The sequence below is a fragment of the Condylura cristata genome, unplaced genomic scaffold (genome assembly GCF_000260355.1).
Source record: "Condylura cristata isolate star-nosed mole 26May11 unplaced genomic scaffold, ConCri1.0 scaffold00012, whole genome shotgun sequence".
Taxonomy (NCBI): Eukaryota; Metazoa; Chordata; class Mammalia; order Eulipotyphla; family Talpidae; genus Condylura; species Condylura cristata.
In genome coordinates this window covers 10,033,981-10,052,949 of record NW_004567113.1, presented here as the reverse complement: position 1 = coordinate 10,052,949, position 18,969 = coordinate 10,033,981, and the positions used below count along the sequence as shown (strand labels likewise).

The window sequence follows — 18,969 nt, the reverse complement described above, 5'->3', positions numbered from 1 at the left end:
TCCGGGGCAGGTGGGAATCGAACTCATGCGGAAGTGGCTTAAGCTTCTTAGTGCAGTGCTTTAACCCGCTGTGCCACCAGGGAAGGCCTGGTTCTTTTTATTTTACCAAATAACTGAGACTTCACTCCATGGCTCAGGGTCAAGCATGGGTGGGCACACACTGGTGAGTAGAGATAACACTGTTTTCATGGAACTTTATGGAGTAGAGAAAAAGAGAATGATCAGATAAACAGTTCTTACATGTTGTCATAAGACCTATGAATTTTTTTTAATCATACAAAAGAGAATAACCAAAATAACCTACTTTAGATTGAGTGTGTAAGGGCCATCCACAGAAGGAAAAGTCAGTTACTATGAATTAAAAAGAAGTAACTTCCACAGGAAGAACTTTGTTGTGGTAAGAGATAAGAACTTTTGAAGAAATAAAAAAATCTATAGATTTTAAAGCTTAGTAAGTGAAGGGGAGAATAAAACCAGATAGGTTATAAAGCAAGAGAGGCCCTATCACTCAGTCCTTAAAATGAGAGGAATTTCCCGTTTATTAAGATAATCTGAGAAAAGCTGAAATGCAAGATTAATTGACCTTGTAAGAGTGTAGCTTGGTGTTTCCTCCTAATTGTAGTAAACTGTCCCTGCTGTGTTTAGATTTCTTAGACATGGTATTTAATTAAAGGATTAGCAGATTGATCAGCTTTTCCAATGGCAAGAAATCCCTCACTTTAATAATAAAAAGGCAAGATAATTTAATACATTGGATAAGATTTTTTTGGAGAACACATTTTCATTTTTTTAAATTGAAGTAGTGTGAGGGCCCTCCCTGGTGGCGCAGCAGGTTAAAGCACAGCATAAAGAAGCTGAAGCACTGCAGCATAAGTTCAATTCCTGCCTGCCCCGAGGAGATCCACATGGCCTGGCAGACCTCACCTGACCCGCCCGCTGCTCCCCTCAGCAGTGTACTTTGTCGATCTGCCTGTTCTGCTCCCCACTCTGTCTCTGGTGAATCCTCTCACCACCCTGCACCTCTGGCCTGTACCCCAGTTCTGTATGTATAAATAAAATAAATCTTTAAAAAAAAATTGAAGTAGTGTGAAAACATATACTGAATATGCATATCTAAATAATCATTACTGCAGATTTTCATCTTGCTTTTTTCTTATCTCAATACCACTAACATGCCTCAGTTAAGAAATGAAAAGCCAAGAAGCATATGAAGGTGAAAAAATGGCACCAGCAAGAACTCTTGGCCCACTGAACATGCAGCAGCCAGTTTGGCACATATGCTAAATGAATAATATCCTATTGTGCTTTTGTAATATGAGAGTAGCCAACCATAGTAAATATAGAAAGGAGCAGGAAATATAGGGGTGCTGTAAGATGATCTTTTTTCTTTTTAAAGATTTATTTATTTATGCATACAGAACTGAGGTACAGGCCAGAGGTGCAGGGGTGGTAAGAGGATCACCAGAGACAGAGTGGGGAGCAGAACAGGCTAACTGACAAAGTACACTGCTGAGAGGACTAGCAGGCAGTCAGGAGAGGTCTGCCACACCATGTGGATCATCTCTGGGGCAAGGATCGAACTCATGCTGAAGTGGCTTTAGCTTCTTAGTCCTGTGCTTTAACCCGTAGCACCACCAGGGAGAGCCCAAGATGATTTTTTTTAATGGTCTAATTTGACTTTTCTTATTCCTTGTTGTAGTCTACCAAAATGAATGACTGTGAGGAATATCATGAAGAAAAAGTAAAAAGTGAAAGGTAAGAAATTCTTTTTTAGAAGTGCTCTGAGAATTTCTGTTTAAATAATTGATTTTAAGATTAAGTCATTCTTTTTCAATAAAATGACAATTGTTTTAAGAATATTCTTAAAATATTGTTGCAAGGGATTTCTAGTGACTTCTGACATAGTGTTTAACAGTGCTCAGGAAAAGCAGTGTTTTCTTCACCATGGGGGGAAACTGATTGATCTGAGGGAAATGTGTCAACAATGATCAAATGGATTATTTTCTGGCAGGGGTGTAGAAACTGATTTTTCTGTTTCTGAATTTTCTATACTTTACAAATTGTCTTCTTTGATAGAAAAATAAAACCAAAGAGACTTAAGAGACATTTTAAACCCCATGAATTTTTTTAAAGTTTCTGACATAAGAATTTTTTAACATTACATAATGTTAGGAAAAGTCTTGTATTACTGATCCACAAAGTGACTGTATGTAAATTTTGCTCCATAGTACAAAACAATATATGATGCTGCTTGCATTTTCCTAGAAAAACAAATTGATAGTAAATTTTTCACTAAGTTTAATAAGGGGATCTTTATTATTAATGTATATGTGTATAGAGTTTTATCCCTGAGATACCTAATATTTTCAAATATTCAGGCAAACTTCCAAGGGCAGTTGTAAAGTCACTAGCTCTAGCTTATTGGACATGAGAACAGAAGAAGGAAAAAGTTAAATTACTGTAATTTTGTGGTGGCAATTGGAAACATTATTAACATATAAATTTATTTGTATGTTAAAATTCTCCAATGCACTTTATTTTGAAATCTCTGAAATATACAGTCTTCTAACTCAATAATCAATATTATTTCTTTCTCAAATAAACAAAATGATAAGTGTATCTTACAAGGAAGGGTGCCATCAATTCAGAGAACTAGGGTATAAATCCTGTGGCCTAGCAATTTATATCTAAGAATTGGTCCCTCTAATAGGTAAATACAGGGACATTTCTACAGGAATATTCATTGCAACATTGTTTATGGTAGTAAAAAACCATTATAGGCACAAAATAAACTTCTATTAAGCAAACATTCAAAAGAATGGGAAGCAGCTGTCTAATTGGAAGGATCTCCAAAACACATCTTTGCCAACAAAGTTTACTTGCTAGAAGACAAAAAACCTATGGATGCAGAACTGACAAATTAGATGTTAATTGTGACCCAAATTAATTGAAGCAAAAGAAAACATCTGCCATAAAAGTAACCTAATTGCTGCCCTCTATTAATATTATGGGAACATTAGTACATGTGTTACTTTACTAGTATATCCTAATTTCTTTACACAAGTACTGTTTGCTTTATTCCCCTGAATAATGGAAAGTGAAAATGTATTCGGGCTTTTATATTACCCTTTTTCATCTATTTTAGCCTTAAACATTATTCTACAAAAACATTAGTTTTTTAGTCATCCCCTACAGTGGAGATTTGTAATGAGTCTCATCACACTGAGTTTCCAGAAAACTCAGGTCTCAACTGTAGCCAAAAAAAGAACATATACACATATATATATGTACATCAATAGGGACTTGTGTAAATAGCATACATCCATGTGGTACAAAGTGGACAGCCGTTAAAAGCAAGAGAGAGGTATCCTGACAGAATTAAAATCAGTCATCAGTGTTGATGTGTGGAAATCAAACCACTACCTTCTCCTGCCCCAAAAGGACTCTTTCAGTCTAAGATTGAGAATAAAGTTATAACTATATTAAACAATTCCACACCTCAGTTTAATTTATGTCTATCAATAAATTTTAAAGATTCTGGTTGTTGTTGTTTTTTTTTAATTCAGATCATTGATTTTAAAATGCTATAATAATTATAGGGAGAAATTGGTGGTTTGGAGCCATATTTCAATTTATTTTGGGATCAAAACTGAAGAAAATATTACAAATATGTTCTGTTGTTCATAGCTCAATTCAGAAGTCCCAAGAAAGGAAGACTGATGATGATGAAATAACTTGGGGAAATGATGAATTGCCCATAGAGACAATAAACCATGAAAATTCTGACAAAGGTAAGAATTTTCTTAACAGTTTTCAAATCAGAAACAATAGGAAAATAAGTAAAAATTGAACATTTCAGAATATACGATAATTACTTTACCATGTGTCTATTATTTGGTTTTATACAAAAAGTTAATTCATATAAATGTCACCATTTCATTTGTATGAGCAGATGTTTATAGTGATAAGCTAAAATGTTCAGTGACTTAGAATTAAAAACATACAGATAAATCTATACATTTTCTTAAATAAAAAATTCAGTTTTACCATTCTGGACTGAGAAGTAAAAGTGTAAATGTGTACTATTTTACATATAGTAAAATATGTAGTATGGCTCAAAGATAGGGATTTATTACCCCTGAATCCAACTAATTTTTTAGAACAAGAATCAGTTTGTCTGAATCTCTCTCTGAAGCATTGCTCTTCACCTTTTCCTAATATGTTGGGAAGCTAATTCAAGTGAAGAGTCTACTAGTTACATTTTCATCTATAATGCAGTGTCATTTGAGTAAAGAGAGGCAAAAAGAAACACTTTAAACTCCTTTAGAAACTAAATAAATGTTAAGTGAAGGGCCTTCAAAACTTCTGGTCTATTAGTGGAGTTAAAAACTGGGTACAGAAGTCTTGCTATGGCTATTAAGAACCTATGTTCATTGTAGATAGCTACATATTGATTCTATCACCTTATTAATACTCATTTTTGTGAAAGTAAATGTCGTGAGAAAGGGCTCGAATTAAGCACTCGCTGACTCCAGCAGTTCTGGGAAACTACTTTTTTTAATTAACGTGTTTGTTGCTGTTAGATCATCCCTTTCTGACAGTTGAGGAGCTTGCTGCGCTCCCGGTCGTCAGAGTGCTACCCTCTGGTAAATACACTGGAACAAATTTGAAATCGGTCATTCGAATGTTGAAGGGGTTACTGGATCAAGGCATTCCTTCCAAGGAACTGGAAGTAAGTGGCTTCAGCATGTATTTCTTGCTCAAAGTTTTATGAAAGAGGAAAAATTTTGAACATGCTTATTACTTTACAACCCTATCTATAGTTGACTTCCAGCTATAAAAGTACCATCTTGTCACGTCTAATAGTAAATTGACATTTGTAATCAGACTCCCAATAATATTCATGTAAAGTGGTCTCTTTTGCCACTTTGGACCTTGATAAGTTTCCCTGAAAAGTATCCTCTTTGCCTCATATGTAGGGACAAAGAGTTAAAGAGAAAGGTCATGTTTCAATTCCAACCATCTTCTAGACATTATGCTTAATATAATGTAGATATGGCTCATCCTTACCTAGAGTTTCTAATTTAATACAGTTCCATGAATGTATCCTACAGTTCAAAGTAGCATGGCTCAGAATCTCTGCTCCTCTGGTCTTGCCGACACCATCCATATATACCACTTAGAAGAGGAAAAATGCAGTACTTCTGTGGTGTGGGGTTCCCTTGTCCCTCTTCCTCAAACCATCTGCTTTCTTGCCCACTTCCTGAGCTTTCTGTTAAAGTGGCTACTAAAGTTAAAAGGGCTAATATCTTCTGAGATCTGTAACATGCTAAATGTTTTGTATTTCATGCTCAAGTGAGAGAGAGTGTGGGTATGTAACTCCATTAATAGATTTTGGAAATAAGCTTACAAAAAAAGAGGCACTTTTCCTCCCCCCATCTCTATTTTGTTGAAATGATTTGCTCTTTAACATCTTAAATGTAAATGTGATCATCCCAAAGACATTTTATCGCAACCATTTATAAAGCAGATCTTTACTTTTATCTAACACAGTAGGTTGCTAATTTCCTCAGTGCATATGTCATGATGTTTATTTCCTTCTTTCTGCCTCTCTCTCCCTGTAGGCTGTCAGCTCCATGTCAGTCAGAATCATATCTTCTTGCTCCCCACTCTATTCCCAGCCTTGCAAATAGTAGGCATTTAATATGTAGTTGTTGAGTGGCTGGATCTATGGGTGAAAAGTAAGGATGAGTTAACATTAGCACAAGACTATCAAACTACAACTCTACTACATGGAATAGTCTGTGATACCACAGATAATATTGTCAAGAAATCTGCACTACCTCATTACTTTAAGCCAAAATTGTTTTTATTACTTTTACTGTTGGTGTGTGTGTGTGTGTGTGTGTGTGTGTGTGTAACCTCTCAAAATTAGTTGATGGAAACTTTTTAAGTTGAAAATATTTGTGACTATATTTAATAGCTGTTTATCAAATAAATTTTGAGGCAGATTTACTTATCTTGACAGGATGAATATATACTTCTTAACTCTAAAATCCTGCCCTGGTCAATATTCTATTTCGTACTCTGCACATTTAAAGCATTTGCAATTATTGTGAATTATTTCTTATCTCAACAAATTTAACTTTATTTCCTTCCATCTTTGCTTACAGAATCTTCAAGAATTAAAACCTTTAGATCAGTGCCTAATTGGGCAAACTAAGGAAAACAGAAAGAAGAACAGATATAAAAATATACTTCCCTGTAAGTTTCAATGTGGCATCAAATCAAATGTATATTTAATATAACTTGAACTTATTTAAAATTTTATTCTAGTTTATCCTACCTCTCTCATTAGCTTGTGTGTACATACCACCCATACACCCAAACACACTCACTGAGATTTATATCAGTAGCAAGTAAATTCACTTATACAATGTGTATTCCTTTTTAACTTATGTATTCTGAAAATCAAGTCTCAAATATTTCTTCATTTATGAATTTTTACTAGTATACAACTTTGAATTCATCAGAGATACCAAATCAGTGACTTTATCATCTTTTTAAAAGTTACAACTTTTGGATAAGCAATTTCTCAGGTTTATGTGTCACAACCAACATCTATTTATTCTACTCATTTAAAGCTTGTCATAGTAGCTGTGGCACCTAACAGCTACATATTGTTCTGGCTGCACTGGTAATCGTCAGCCATATTTATGTTTTCAGTCCCTTGGATTATAGCACTGATGCTATCTTTGCAGGAAGTCATAAATCCAAAGACTACAGACAAGTAGTGACAAATAGTACAATAAATAAATAGTGTAGTTGAAATTTTCCAGTCAAGATGGAAGGCACAACATTCATTTGAAAAACTTTGTATAAGAAGTAACTCTTACATGACATTTAAAAAATGGAATAAATCACACTTTGACATAATATAGGTAAGCGTTTCCTCAGGCACCAGGAAAATAAAAAAGGACACTTGATGGGAGATTTTGAAACCTATAGCTAAAGTCTTAATTTGCTAATCACAGAAGTTAACAGTTAAATTTATAGAATTTTGTCTGTGATTATAAGGAATTCCTCATGATCTTTGTGTAATTCTGTTCATATGGCTCCTTTTAAGATTTATTTATTTATGCATACAGAGCTGGGGTACAGGCCAGCGGTGTGGGGTGGTGAGAGGCTTCACCCGAGACAGAGTGGGGAGCAGAACAGGCTGACTAAGTACACTGATGAGGGGCACAGTGGGCAGGTCAGGAGAGGTCTGCCACATCATGTGGGTCACCTCTGGGGGTGGGGATCGAACTCATGCTGAAATGGCTTTAGCTTCTTAGTGCTGCACTTTAACCCACTGCGCCACCAGGGAGGGCCCATAGGCTCCTTTTAAATGTAGACATTTGTTTTGTGGTGGACAATTCACAGATGATGCCACAAGAGTGCCTCTTGGAGATGAAGGTGGGTATATCAACGCCAGCTTCATCAAGATACCAGTGGGGAAAGAAGAGTTCGTTTATATCGCCTGCCAAGGCCCTCTCCCTACAACTGTTGGAGATTTCTGGCAGATGATTTGGGAACAAAAATCAACAGTGATCGCCATGATGACCCAAGAAGTAGAAGGAGAAAAAATCAAATGTCAGCGTTATTGGCCTAACGTCCTAGGCAAAACCACAATGGTCAATGACAGGCTTCGGCTGGCTCTCGTGAGAATGCAGCAGCTGAAGGGCTTTGTCGTAAGGGCAATGACCCTAGAAGATATTCAGGTAAGTTAATTAAATCCTCCTGCTGTCTCAGCTTATCTCCTCGTTGGAATCCAGGCTTAAATTCTTGCCTTGATTGCATCAGCATATTCTTAATGAAAGCCACTGACTTCTTGGTTCCCATTTCAGTGGATAATGATATTTTCTATATAATAATAAGCTTAATTGACACTCTTCATGAATTCTGTGTGTCCTCCAGAAAGTAGTATATATAAAAAGTAATAAAAACAATAATGTACGTATTCAGCTCCTTTGTTTAGTGGCAGCATAAAAATGGGTCAACAACTAAGTGCTGAAAACTCCTTTTGTTAAGGTCAAAGCTCTAAGTAGACCCAAAAAACTGTTTTCAAACCTCTAAAGAGAATGCATTCCCCATAAAAACACTTTACCATATTTGAGAATACAGGGACGATTATAGCACAAACATTTGTCATTCAGATACTTCCAAGTGTAGTGACCTAATTAGCCTGAATTAGATAAATGAACATGCCTTAAGTAAAGCTGCTATAGTTTCCACACTTCCACACCCAGTAATAGTAGCTAGATGTGGGTAGTATTTCCTATTGGAGTTTTAGCTTTCTTAAAGAAACAGTAACTTTACTTTCAGAAGATCGAGTATATCACCTCAGTTTTATTGGTGTCATGTTGGTGTCATGTAAACATAGCCTGTGAATGAGCTTCATGATTTTTTATGAAAACTTTTCATTTATTCTCATAGCAAGTTTCAAGCATACAAAAAATTGTTTTTAACTATAGTCCCCATGCTATCCATTGCATCACCATGACATTTATTTCACAGCTATAGTTTATACTCTTTCATACCTTTCTCCATTTCACCAATCTGCTACCCTCTGCCTCTGGTAGCCACCAATCTATTCTCTATATCCATGAGCTCTGGTTTCACTTGGTTGGTTGGTCAGTTAGTTTGTTCGGGGGTTTTGAGGAGGCTGTTTAATTCAACATAAAAGTGAGTATTTGCTTTTCTCTGACCCAGTCTCAGCAGAATACCCTCAAGGTCCATCCACATTGTAAAGGGCAAACTGAATACTATTCCATTGCGTATGCATTTTCCTTATACATTCATTCACTGATAAAAACTTAGGTTGCCATTATAAATACTCCAGTGAACATTACATATCCTTTTTTTCAAATTAGTATTTTTATTTGAATAAATATTCAGAAGTAGTATTTCTGAATAATATAGTGGTTCTATTTTAAATTTTTGGATTAACCTCCACTCTTTTTCCATAGTGGCTACATCAACTTATATTCCCCCCAGCAGTACATAGGATTCTCTTCCCTCTACATCCTTTCCAGCACTTTTTTATTTCTTGTCTCTTTTGATAATATTCTACTGGGTGAGAGGCGATGTATCTTACTGTAATTTGGATTTGCATCTCCCTAGTCATTAGTCTTGTTGAGCACCTTTCCATGTTCCTCCTAGCATTTGTGTATCTTCACTAGGAGGGAAAGTGTCTATTTAAATTCTCCCCATTTTTAAATCAGATTGTTTAGATTTATGCTATTGAATTATATAAATCCTTATATATGTTGGATATTAACCCTTTATCAGGTTTGTAATTTGCAGATATGTTCTTCTGTGTTGCGTAGGTTGGTCATAGGTTACCTTTTGTTTTGTTTGTTTCCTTTGCAGTACAGAAGTCGTTTAGTTTGATATAATCCTACTTATTTATTGTTACCTTTGCTGTTGGTGTCAAATCTAAAAAAATCATCACCAATACCTGTGTCAGGGAGCTTTCTGCCTATGTTTTCTTTTAGGAATTCTATGGTTTCACGTCTTACATTCTAATGCTTCATCCATTTTAAGTTAATATTATATATGGTGTAAGATAAGGTTTATTGTCATTCTTTTGTATGTAGCTGTCCCTTTAGGATTTTTAATTTGTGAATTTATGAAAAGACTTATTTATACCAGGCTATCCATTATTATGCTAACACAATTGTCCAATATTATTTAGGCTTTTTAGCACATGCTTATGTAGCTTCGGTCCTCAGAGACAGAAAGAAATCCCTGGTTCACACTGAGCACATACTTTCTAATGTGCACATGCTGTTGAAAAGATTTAAGAGTACGCACATACTGCTATTGATGGTGCTGTGGGAAAAGTTCACAGGAATTGAGTGAACATAGGGGTAGGGTAGGGAGGTGGGTCTTTTACTTAGGGTGGAGTTGAAGTGTGGTCATAAAACATGTTATTCATATCAAACTATAATTTACCTTCAGAGTTTAAAAAAACTAATGTTTACCAATACTTAAAATATGGATATAACAAATCTTGGCAAAAAGATCCTCCTTGTGTCGTTTAATGGATGTGTTTCCATTGGCCTGACCAGTGGACAAGTTAAAATTTGAAAGAACACAATATTATGAGCTAATTGTGTGAGTCATATAGTATGCCTGTAGCTTCTTATTCTGTCATACAATTTCAGACAGGAGAGGCGCGCCATATTTCTCATCTGAATTTCACTGCCTGGCCAGACCACGATACACCTTCTCAGCCAGACGACTTGCTCACTTTTATCTCTTACATGAGACACATTCACACATCGGGCCCAGTCATCACGCACTGCAGCGCGGGCATTGGACGTTCAGGAACCTTGATATGCATAGATGTGGTTCTAGGACTAATCAGTCAAGATCTTGATGTGAGTACAAAATAATAAGCATATAACAAGAAATAACAGGGAAGTCAAGTTTTTTAATAATAATGTGAGTTCTTGCGGTTTTTTTTTTAATGAATATGAATGCCCTATTTTCTTCTTAATTTCTTACTATACATAATTTTTTTTTTTTTAGATTTTTATTTATTTATTTATACAGAACTGGGGTACAGGCCAGAGATTTGGAGGGTGAGAGGATTCACCAGGGCCAGAATGGGGAGCAGAACAGGCAGATCGACGAAGTACACTGCTGAGGGGAGCAGCGGGCGGGTCAGGAGAGGTCTGCCACGCCATGTGGTCACCTCCGGGGCAGGCGGGAATCGAACTCATGCAGAAGTGGCTTTTAGCTTCCTAGTGTGGTGCTTTAACCCACTGCACCACCAGGGAGGGCCCATAATTGTATTTTAATAAATATTGTCTAAAACTATGTAGACCACAGTCAAGAGGAAATAATTCTTGGCATTCATATTTGTTTCTTTGCTTCTTTCCCAACCACGTGTGCATTATGCAGTGTTGCATTTTCCCATGTATAGGCTTTATGCATATATAAGATCAAGTCAGTATTGTTACACATGTAAAGATGGAAAAACTATAGCCGTAAAGAAAGTATTTGTCTGAATGAAGATGCTTACATTCTTTTTTTGTTAATTATTACCTGGAGACGGGAAACACACATCTTGTTTCACACTGATGCTAGTTGGTCTAAATTTAATGTGCTAGGAGCATATCAGTGAGTAAAACAAAGTACCCTCCTCAATAACAAAGATCTGGTAGGATGACAAAGAAATGAGATAATAAACACATTTAAAAAGTAAGTTGTATGGATTTGACAGTGATAAATAGTTTGGCAGTGGGGGAAGTGGAGTAGGTTGAAGAGGATGAACATCCCACACCTGATGCTTTTTTTTTTTTTTTTAAGATTTATTTATTTTTGCATACAGAACTGGGGTACAGGCCAGAGGCTCAGGAGCGGTGAGAGGCTTCACCAGAGACAGAGTGGGGAACAGAACAGGCAGATCAACGAAGTACACTGCTGAGGGGAGCAGCAGGCGGGTCAGGAGAGGTCTGCCACGCCATGTGGTCACCTCCAGGACAGGCGGGGATCGAACTCATGAGGAAGTGGGTTTAGATTCTCACTGCTGTGCTTTAGCCCGCTGTGCCACCAGGGAGGGCCCCCTGATGCTATTTTAAGTTACACGGCACTGCTGAGAAAGTACTCAGAATTTTTAAAAATTGTTACCAAATAAGCATATCATTTATTAATAAGCATACAGTTTTATTAATATGCCTACTAGTGTATACCTTACTTTAGCTGCTAGAATCGATCACTCTGGATAATAGATAATGTAAGTCCTCTTTAAAGTTCTTAATTAAAAGAAGTTCTCTCCCACACTTCACACTCCATTATACCTACCATAATACTGTAAGTGCAAAGCAAAATAGTCTCGTTTCAAACATCAGTAAGAATTAAAAGGTCAGAAAGTTTACTCTGAAAAGCAAAATATAGGAAAAATAATGTGCTCCTTCTTTAAGGATTAATTTTAGAAATCAGTCAAATTATAGAGGGGAGGAAACTTTCTGATTGAGTAGTAAAATCAAATAACCTTCCTGAATCTTCAGGCAGAACATTTAAAAAGTATAACATGATGAGAAAGTCAGTTCATGAAACTTATTTTAAGGGCAAGTTCTGAAGACAATTAGTTGGGGCAGGAGAATGGGGTGCATACTTCTCTATAAGCCACTCTTCTGTGATCTTTGGGATTCAAATCAGTTACACTCAGGATCTCACATAAGGACTCGTTTCTTTTGGCAGTTTGACATCTCTGATGTCGTGCGTTGCATGAGACTACAAAGACATGGAATGGTTCAGACAGAGGTGAGTCTTGGTGTCTTCTAATGAATATTTTTGTGAAGATTCTGATGTCTTCAAAGTTCTCCTGTTTGGTTTCCTATGTTAGTGTATAAAACCCAAGCTGAATGGTACTGACAGACACTTTCTTAAACATGGGGGATAAATCAGGGAAAATACTTGTGTTTCAGGGTGGAGAAGCTATTTTCATTCATAAATATATATGTTACATCTCTCACTCTTAATACTTGTGTTTTTAATGTTTTCTTCCAATTCAAAATGAGGAAATGCAATCAGCCCTGAATAGGTTAAAGATAATAGGGTAGCACATTGAGGACAAAATGTGACAAGATACAGTTTACCATAGAATTATTCATAGCACTTCCCTCTTTCCAACCTACAAAAGAGATAGAAAGCATTCTTGTTACAAAAAGGTACTTGCTTCAGAAGGAGTAGATTTAGCAACATCTGAACATCTAGAGAGCAGGCTGACGAGTTGCTCAGCTTAGAACAGGCACTTCTGGGCTAGACTCTGTGTACAGGTTTATATTTCCTGTTTAGATCATTTTCATTTCTCTCACCTGAAATCAAGCCATGGCTTGTATCATCCACTGACCCACCTGCTGTGTCCTTCACAGAACAGCGTTCGCATTATGACTCCTGAGTAGTTCCCCCGTTCTTTTTGTATTGGAGGAAGGGTGGAGAAGCTATTTTCATTCATAAATATATATGTTACATCTCTCACTCTTAAAATCTATATAGATGTTTATCATCTTTAATATATAAAATTTTTTTTACAGACCTTTTAACTTAAATCTCCTCAACAGTAAGCCAACATGTAGTCACTTTTTTTTTTTTAAGTAAAGAAAATATTGATCTATATATACAGATCAATGGGTCTTGAGACCCAGGAAGTTCACTCTTTCAACAGCTATTTACTGAGCACATACTATGAACCATTGCTCTTCTGGGTTTCTAGAGTGAATAAAATGGAGCTCTCTGCTAGAATAACAAACTCTCCTAGGGAGCTACAATAAGGAAGGCAGAGAATGAGCATATTCCATAAGTTGTGTATGTGTGTGTGTTTATCTTTTAAAGTGTGCTTTAAGAGGAAAAGAATAAAGAAGATGAATTGTGGCGGGTAAGGGATGCTAATTTAAACTGGGTGGCACCTGTAAGAAAGTAACACTTGTGCAAAAATTCAGTGAGGTAACAGAGCAGGTGAAGTAATATCTGGGAGTAAGAACCTTCAGGTAGACAGAATCACCTGTGTGGAGAAGTCCAAGGGGTTGTAGGCCTTACTTGCCCAGAAAGTCATGCGCAATGGCTCAGGTGAGGGAAGAGAAGTTTAGGAGTGTGGGAGGGAAGGGGAGCCGGGGTATAGGTGGAAGGACCAGCACTTGGGCTTCCCTCTGAATGAAATGGATAAATGGATCCAAGCTGGATTGTCAGGAAGGAGCAACATGACTCCTGACATGACATGACTGGATTTTCTGCTATCAAATCATCCTCTGTCTTCAAACTGAAGAGGAGCAAAAAAGAATAACTCTTGCCTCTGAAAAACCTTTTGGATACCTTTCCATTCCTCTCTTTAACCACTCTGCTGTGAGGGTCTTGCCCAAGTCACCCTATATGAAACACTGGAGCGGAGAAGTCACTCCTGGTATTCCTAGCCCTGCATGTCTTTTCTCTCCACCACATTGCTTCCCAGAGTAGAGAATTGTCTCACCATCAAACTGGTGCTATATTGTCATCAATCAGAGGCAACTTCATCTAACACTCTGGGATATTTTCAGCCCCCATCATCCCACCCCCAGGCTTTGGCAATATGGCTTCTGTTTGTTAATTTTTTTTTTCATATATTGATACCTCTTCTGTTTTTTTTTTTATAACAGTTTATTTTTACATCATTTTGTACATTTTTTTTTCCATCTCAATTGTAATCCCCGCGGGTTTCCCATCACCAAGTCACCCATGTGCCAACACCATAATCCCGTGCACTTCCCTCCCCACCCCCCCATTCCCCACTCCACCCCCCACAAAATGTCTCTGGTATATGGTTGTTCATTATTCTTGTTATTTTCTTCCTGGCCCATTATACTCCTGCTATGAGTGAAACCATCTGGAATTTTTCTTTCTCCTTCTGGCTTATCTCACTAAGCATGATCTTTTTGCCAGCTCCATCCAAGTTGCTGCAAAAGACATGTTTTTTTTTTTTTTTTTTTTTGGTTGCTGAGTAATATTCCATTGTGTATATGTACCACATCTTTTTAATCCAGTCATCTACTTTTGGGCATTTGGGGCTGTTTCCATGTTTTTCCAATTGTAAATAAAGCAGCAATAAACATGGGGGTGCAGGTATCTTTTTCAATCAGTGTTTTTGTGTCTTTTGGGTAGATACCTAGGAGTGGAATTGCTGGGTCGTAAACATGGACCCTGCTGCTGGGTCCATGTTTAGCAGTTTGAGGAACCTCCAAACAGTTTTCCATAGTGGTTGTACTAGTTTGCATTCCCACCAGCAGTGCAGGAGAGTTCCTGTTTCTCCAACATTTGTTGTTGCTAGTTGTTTGAAGATGTGCCATTCTCACTGGGGTGAGGTGGTATCTCATTGTGGTTTTAATTTGCATCTCCCTTATTACGAGTGATGTTGAACATTTTTTCATATGCTTGTTGGCCATCTGCATTTCCTCTTCGGAGAAGTGTCTTTTTAGCTCTCCTGCCCATTTTTTGATGGGGTTGTTTATTTTTGTTGAGTTTCATCAGTTCTCTGTATATTCTTGTGATCAGTCCTTTATCACTACTTTTGTGTGAGAAAATGTTTTCCCAACTAGTGGGCTGTTTGTTTTTTGTAATGTCTCTTTTGCTGTACAGAAGCTCTTTAACTTGTTGTAGTCCCATCTATTTATCCTTGCCTTCACTATTGTGGTGGTGAGTGCTCTGTCTTTAAAGATGTCGCTGAAGTGTATGTGGTGTAGTGTTTGACCCATCTTTGCTTCTAGGTATTTTATGGTTTCCGTTCTTATGTCTAGGTCTTTAATCCGCTTCGAGTTGATTTTTGTGACTGGAGTGAGGCAGTGATCTAGTTTCATTTTTTTGCATGTAGCTTCCCAGTTTTCCCAGCACCATTTGCTGAACAAATTTTCTTTGTTCCATTGTATCTTCTTTGCTCCTTTGTCAAAAATTAGGTGTCCATAAACTTGTGGGTTTATATCTATGTTTTCTATTCGAATCAACTTGTCTGTATGTCTATTCTTATTCCAGTACCATGCAGTTTTGATTATTATGGCTTTGTAGTACAGCTTGAAGTTTGGGATTGTAATGCCTCCATTTTGATTTTTCTTAGACATGAGGGTTTTGGCTATTCGAGTCTGTTTGTTAAATTTTTATGACACTGCACAATTCTACATTCTCCTCCCACTGTTCAACACTGGAGCACATTTTCCCCATATTTTCAGAAGTACTCAAGTATCACTCCATTAGTGGTGAAACCACACATTCATGTACAAATTCACATATGCTTCTAATCCCTCTCCCTCTTTTTTTGCCATAGGATCAATATATTTTCTGCTATCAAGTCATCCTTTATGTCCTGACACGTCTTCAAACTGAAGAAGAGCAAAAAAGAGCAACTCCTGCCTCTGAAATGACATGAAGAGGAAAACCTTCCGGATACCTTCCATTTCTCTCTTTACCTTCCACAGACGCCCCTGCTCTCTCTCAGATAAAGATCACAGGGCAGCAAGTGCAGATCATATCTTTATGCTTACTCTCCTCTACCTCAGAGGGGCATTCTCCATAGCTATTATAATAATGTGGAAGTGCTGTATTTTTACAGCTAATTTAACCTGTGATAATTATTTAAAAAGGATTTAGCACTAACGGAACAATGCAGATCTTAGGGGTGATTAAGGCAGCATTTGATCATAATGGACATTGTTACAAAACACACTCAGTCTATTTTTAACACACCAGTCCTGTTCATAGTGAAGTTCTTTTCCAGTATTTTAAATAAAGTAGTTATTTTATAGGGGATACTTGAAACCAGTATTTAAGCTTTAAATGACAGTAATATTGGCATAGAGAAAAAGTAGCAAATGTTTACTGTATCAGTTTCTAATGTTTACTATATAGAATTTCCTGTAATATATTTATATACTTTTTCATCAAAATGGAGTTATCAGATGTTTGTAACTGCATCAACTCTTTTTATGTATCATCTCACCTTGTAAATAAACACACACCTTTAAACATAAACAAGCCAGAACTGTTTGCCAACAAATTAAACATTTTAGTGTGTCATTTTGTTAATACCCAGGCCCCTGGGAAGGCAGGAACTTGTGGGGGCCAACTTCCCGTGTCCCCACTTGGTCCCAGAAGTGTCAGAAACCCTGGCACACCTTCTTCAAGGTCTGATGTGAGGGCCAGGTACTAACTAGCTAAGACTCTCAGGGCTGTGGCTAATACATAATGAGAATGTTTCTGTTCAGAGTTTGAGTGAAACTCAGACTATCTCAGCTCACCAGGAGTCATCAAAGAAAATAGAACCAGGCCACAGATTTATATTTGGCTCTGCCTTGAGAGAGAGAGCTGAGCCCTGAGGGCCTGCTTAGCCCCTGAACAAGTTTCACTACCCCCTGGTTCTGATCGCCTTGAGGGATACCACCAAGTTCCAGGAACTGCTTGCTTCTTCCTCAGAGGACTGAGCGATTCTGAGTTGATTAACTTAAATTTCTGCTCCTACCCAAGTGCAACAAATTGCTTGGCTTCCTTCCTGACTATTTGAGGGCAGAAGATACACCAGTAAACGCACACAGCCTAACACCGATGTTTGACTTTCTTGCCAGTAGTATACCTCAGAAGTGCCTTCAAATCTGGTAATGTCACCGTCAGCATTCCCACATCAGTCCGAACAACTTTTAAATGTTCAGTTGTAGCTAAAGATTTCATTGGTGGGCAGGGGGGAGGTTTGTTTAAAATATTTGGAAGCCCCAATTCTGGCCACAAAGCCTGTTTTCCTGTCTTTGCCTAGAAAACCAGGTCAGCAGAACCATGGCAAGTGGCTAATGTCATCAAGAACAGGAGAGGGGGAAGCTAGAGAAGGATCCTTTTTCTGGCAAACAGCTAGGAAATGGAAAACTGTGGCGAGAAAATGCAGGTTTCAGTTTACAACCCAGCATGGAAACTTCATTATAGTAAGTACATTACAGCCTTCCTCTGGCTGTAACCCCGGAACAGAGCAAGCCATTTGCTGGGTCTCTTGGTTAGAAGGCGTGACACCCCAGAGCCAAGGTGGTACCTGGCGCTGCTCAAGCATCTGATGAATGAATAAATACACTTAGCACACATCAGCTAAGCATGATAAAATGCACATCCAAACATGATGGCCAGAAGACAATAGAAGCTTCTTTCTGTTTAACAGTCCTGGGGAGATAAACAGCTCACCGGAGCAGCTGTCCCCCAATTTGGGGGTATCCAGACTCATGAGGGTTCTGTAATCACACATACTTCCAAGGTCATCCTGACAACATCTCCATTCCTTAGCCAGAGGGGGTTGGGGGTGGGTAAGGGCAGAGAGGCCCAGTTGTGGGGGTGGGCCTGGAAGCAGAGCAAATCGCTAGACCCTTCCCACAGCAAGAACCGGCCTGACACAGCCTCTGAGTACAAGGAAGCTGGGGAGTGTGCGGCTGAGCAGTTTCCCTGGGACAGAGAGCTCATGATGGAAACGATAAAACAGAATTATAGTTCCATGGCCTGAAAGAATGGTATCTTGTGGGGGGGGTGGGGGGGGAGTGGGTAAGAATGTATCTTGGTATTCTTAGTGTAGCAGAGCATTTCAGGATAAGAATCACTATTTGTCCCCAAATCACAATCTTTGTAAATGTCAAAGTAGAAATATTTCTAAGTTTTGATAAAGATTAGGGGTTTATATCTGTGGTTCTAGATCACCTGCCAGCACTCTTGATTATAATTGGTTCTCTAAAACAATGACAAATCCAAGAAATTAAAATGATCACTCACAGAAGTTATCCTGTAGCCATAGATATTTTGACAAAATGTTTCAGACACGTGGAGGTAGGCACCTTGTTAAGTGGAGATGGGAGTAGCAATTCATGGGTTGACCTACCAGCAATTGTAAAGCCAATTCAAATTTGCATAGATCAACTTGTAATTGCACTTGGTTGCAAATAATCAAAACCCAGCCAAAAGGACTTACACAAACTGAGATGTTTCCTTAAGAAAACAAATTCAGAAGGGAGCAGTTGATAGAAATGAGCTCAAGAACAGCAAAGATACACAATTTTCCTTTATGATCTGGAAAAGGTTACTGCAGCTCCAGCTCTTAAACCTACATTCCAGAGAGGAAATAGTAAAAATGACAGGAAAAGGTCAGTCAATGCCTTGGGCAGGAAAGCAAAACAATCTTGGAAGTAATAAAGGCAAAGGAGCACTGGATATTGGGTAGTCGCTAGCAGTGAGCATTTCCAGCTCTGTCAAAGCTGCTATCACACCTTAGTGGCTGTGTCCAGCTTTTATAATCCTGATCCCAGAAGTATCTAACTTTGTTAAAAACGGAATCACAGAGAGCCCTCCCTGGTGGTGCAGCGGGCTAAAGCACAGCACTAAGAAGCTTAAGCCACTTCCGCAACAGTTCGATCCCCACCTGCCCTGGAGGTGACC

The 18,969-nt window shown here is 37.9% G+C and overlaps 1 protein-coding gene across 1 annotated transcript in view; it reads left to right on the top strand.

Annotated features, from left to right (window-relative positions):
• The window catches only part of PTPN13 (protein tyrosine phosphatase, non-receptor type 13 (APO-1/CD95 (Fas)-associated phosphatase)), a 151,895-nt gene extending 135,336 nt beyond the window's left edge, over positions 1 to 16,559 (top strand). The window contains exons 40-47 of the mRNA XM_012724233.1: positions 1,700 to 1,755; positions 3,688 to 3,791; positions 4,584 to 4,732; positions 6,174 to 6,264; positions 7,426 to 7,763; positions 10,212 to 10,427; positions 12,256 to 12,318; positions 15,842 to 16,559. Coding sequence (XP_012579687.1) covers positions 1,700 to 1,755; positions 3,688 to 3,791; positions 4,584 to 4,732; positions 6,174 to 6,264; positions 7,426 to 7,763; positions 10,212 to 10,427; positions 12,256 to 12,318; positions 15,842 to 15,943 — 1,119 coding nt within the window. The 3' untranslated portion in view covers positions 15,944 to 16,559. The remainder of the gene's footprint in view (positions 1 to 1,699; positions 1,756 to 3,687; positions 3,792 to 4,583; positions 4,733 to 6,173; positions 6,265 to 7,425; positions 7,764 to 10,211; positions 10,428 to 12,255; positions 12,319 to 15,841) is intronic.
• Positions 16,560 to 18,969: the final 2,410 nt, after the last annotated feature.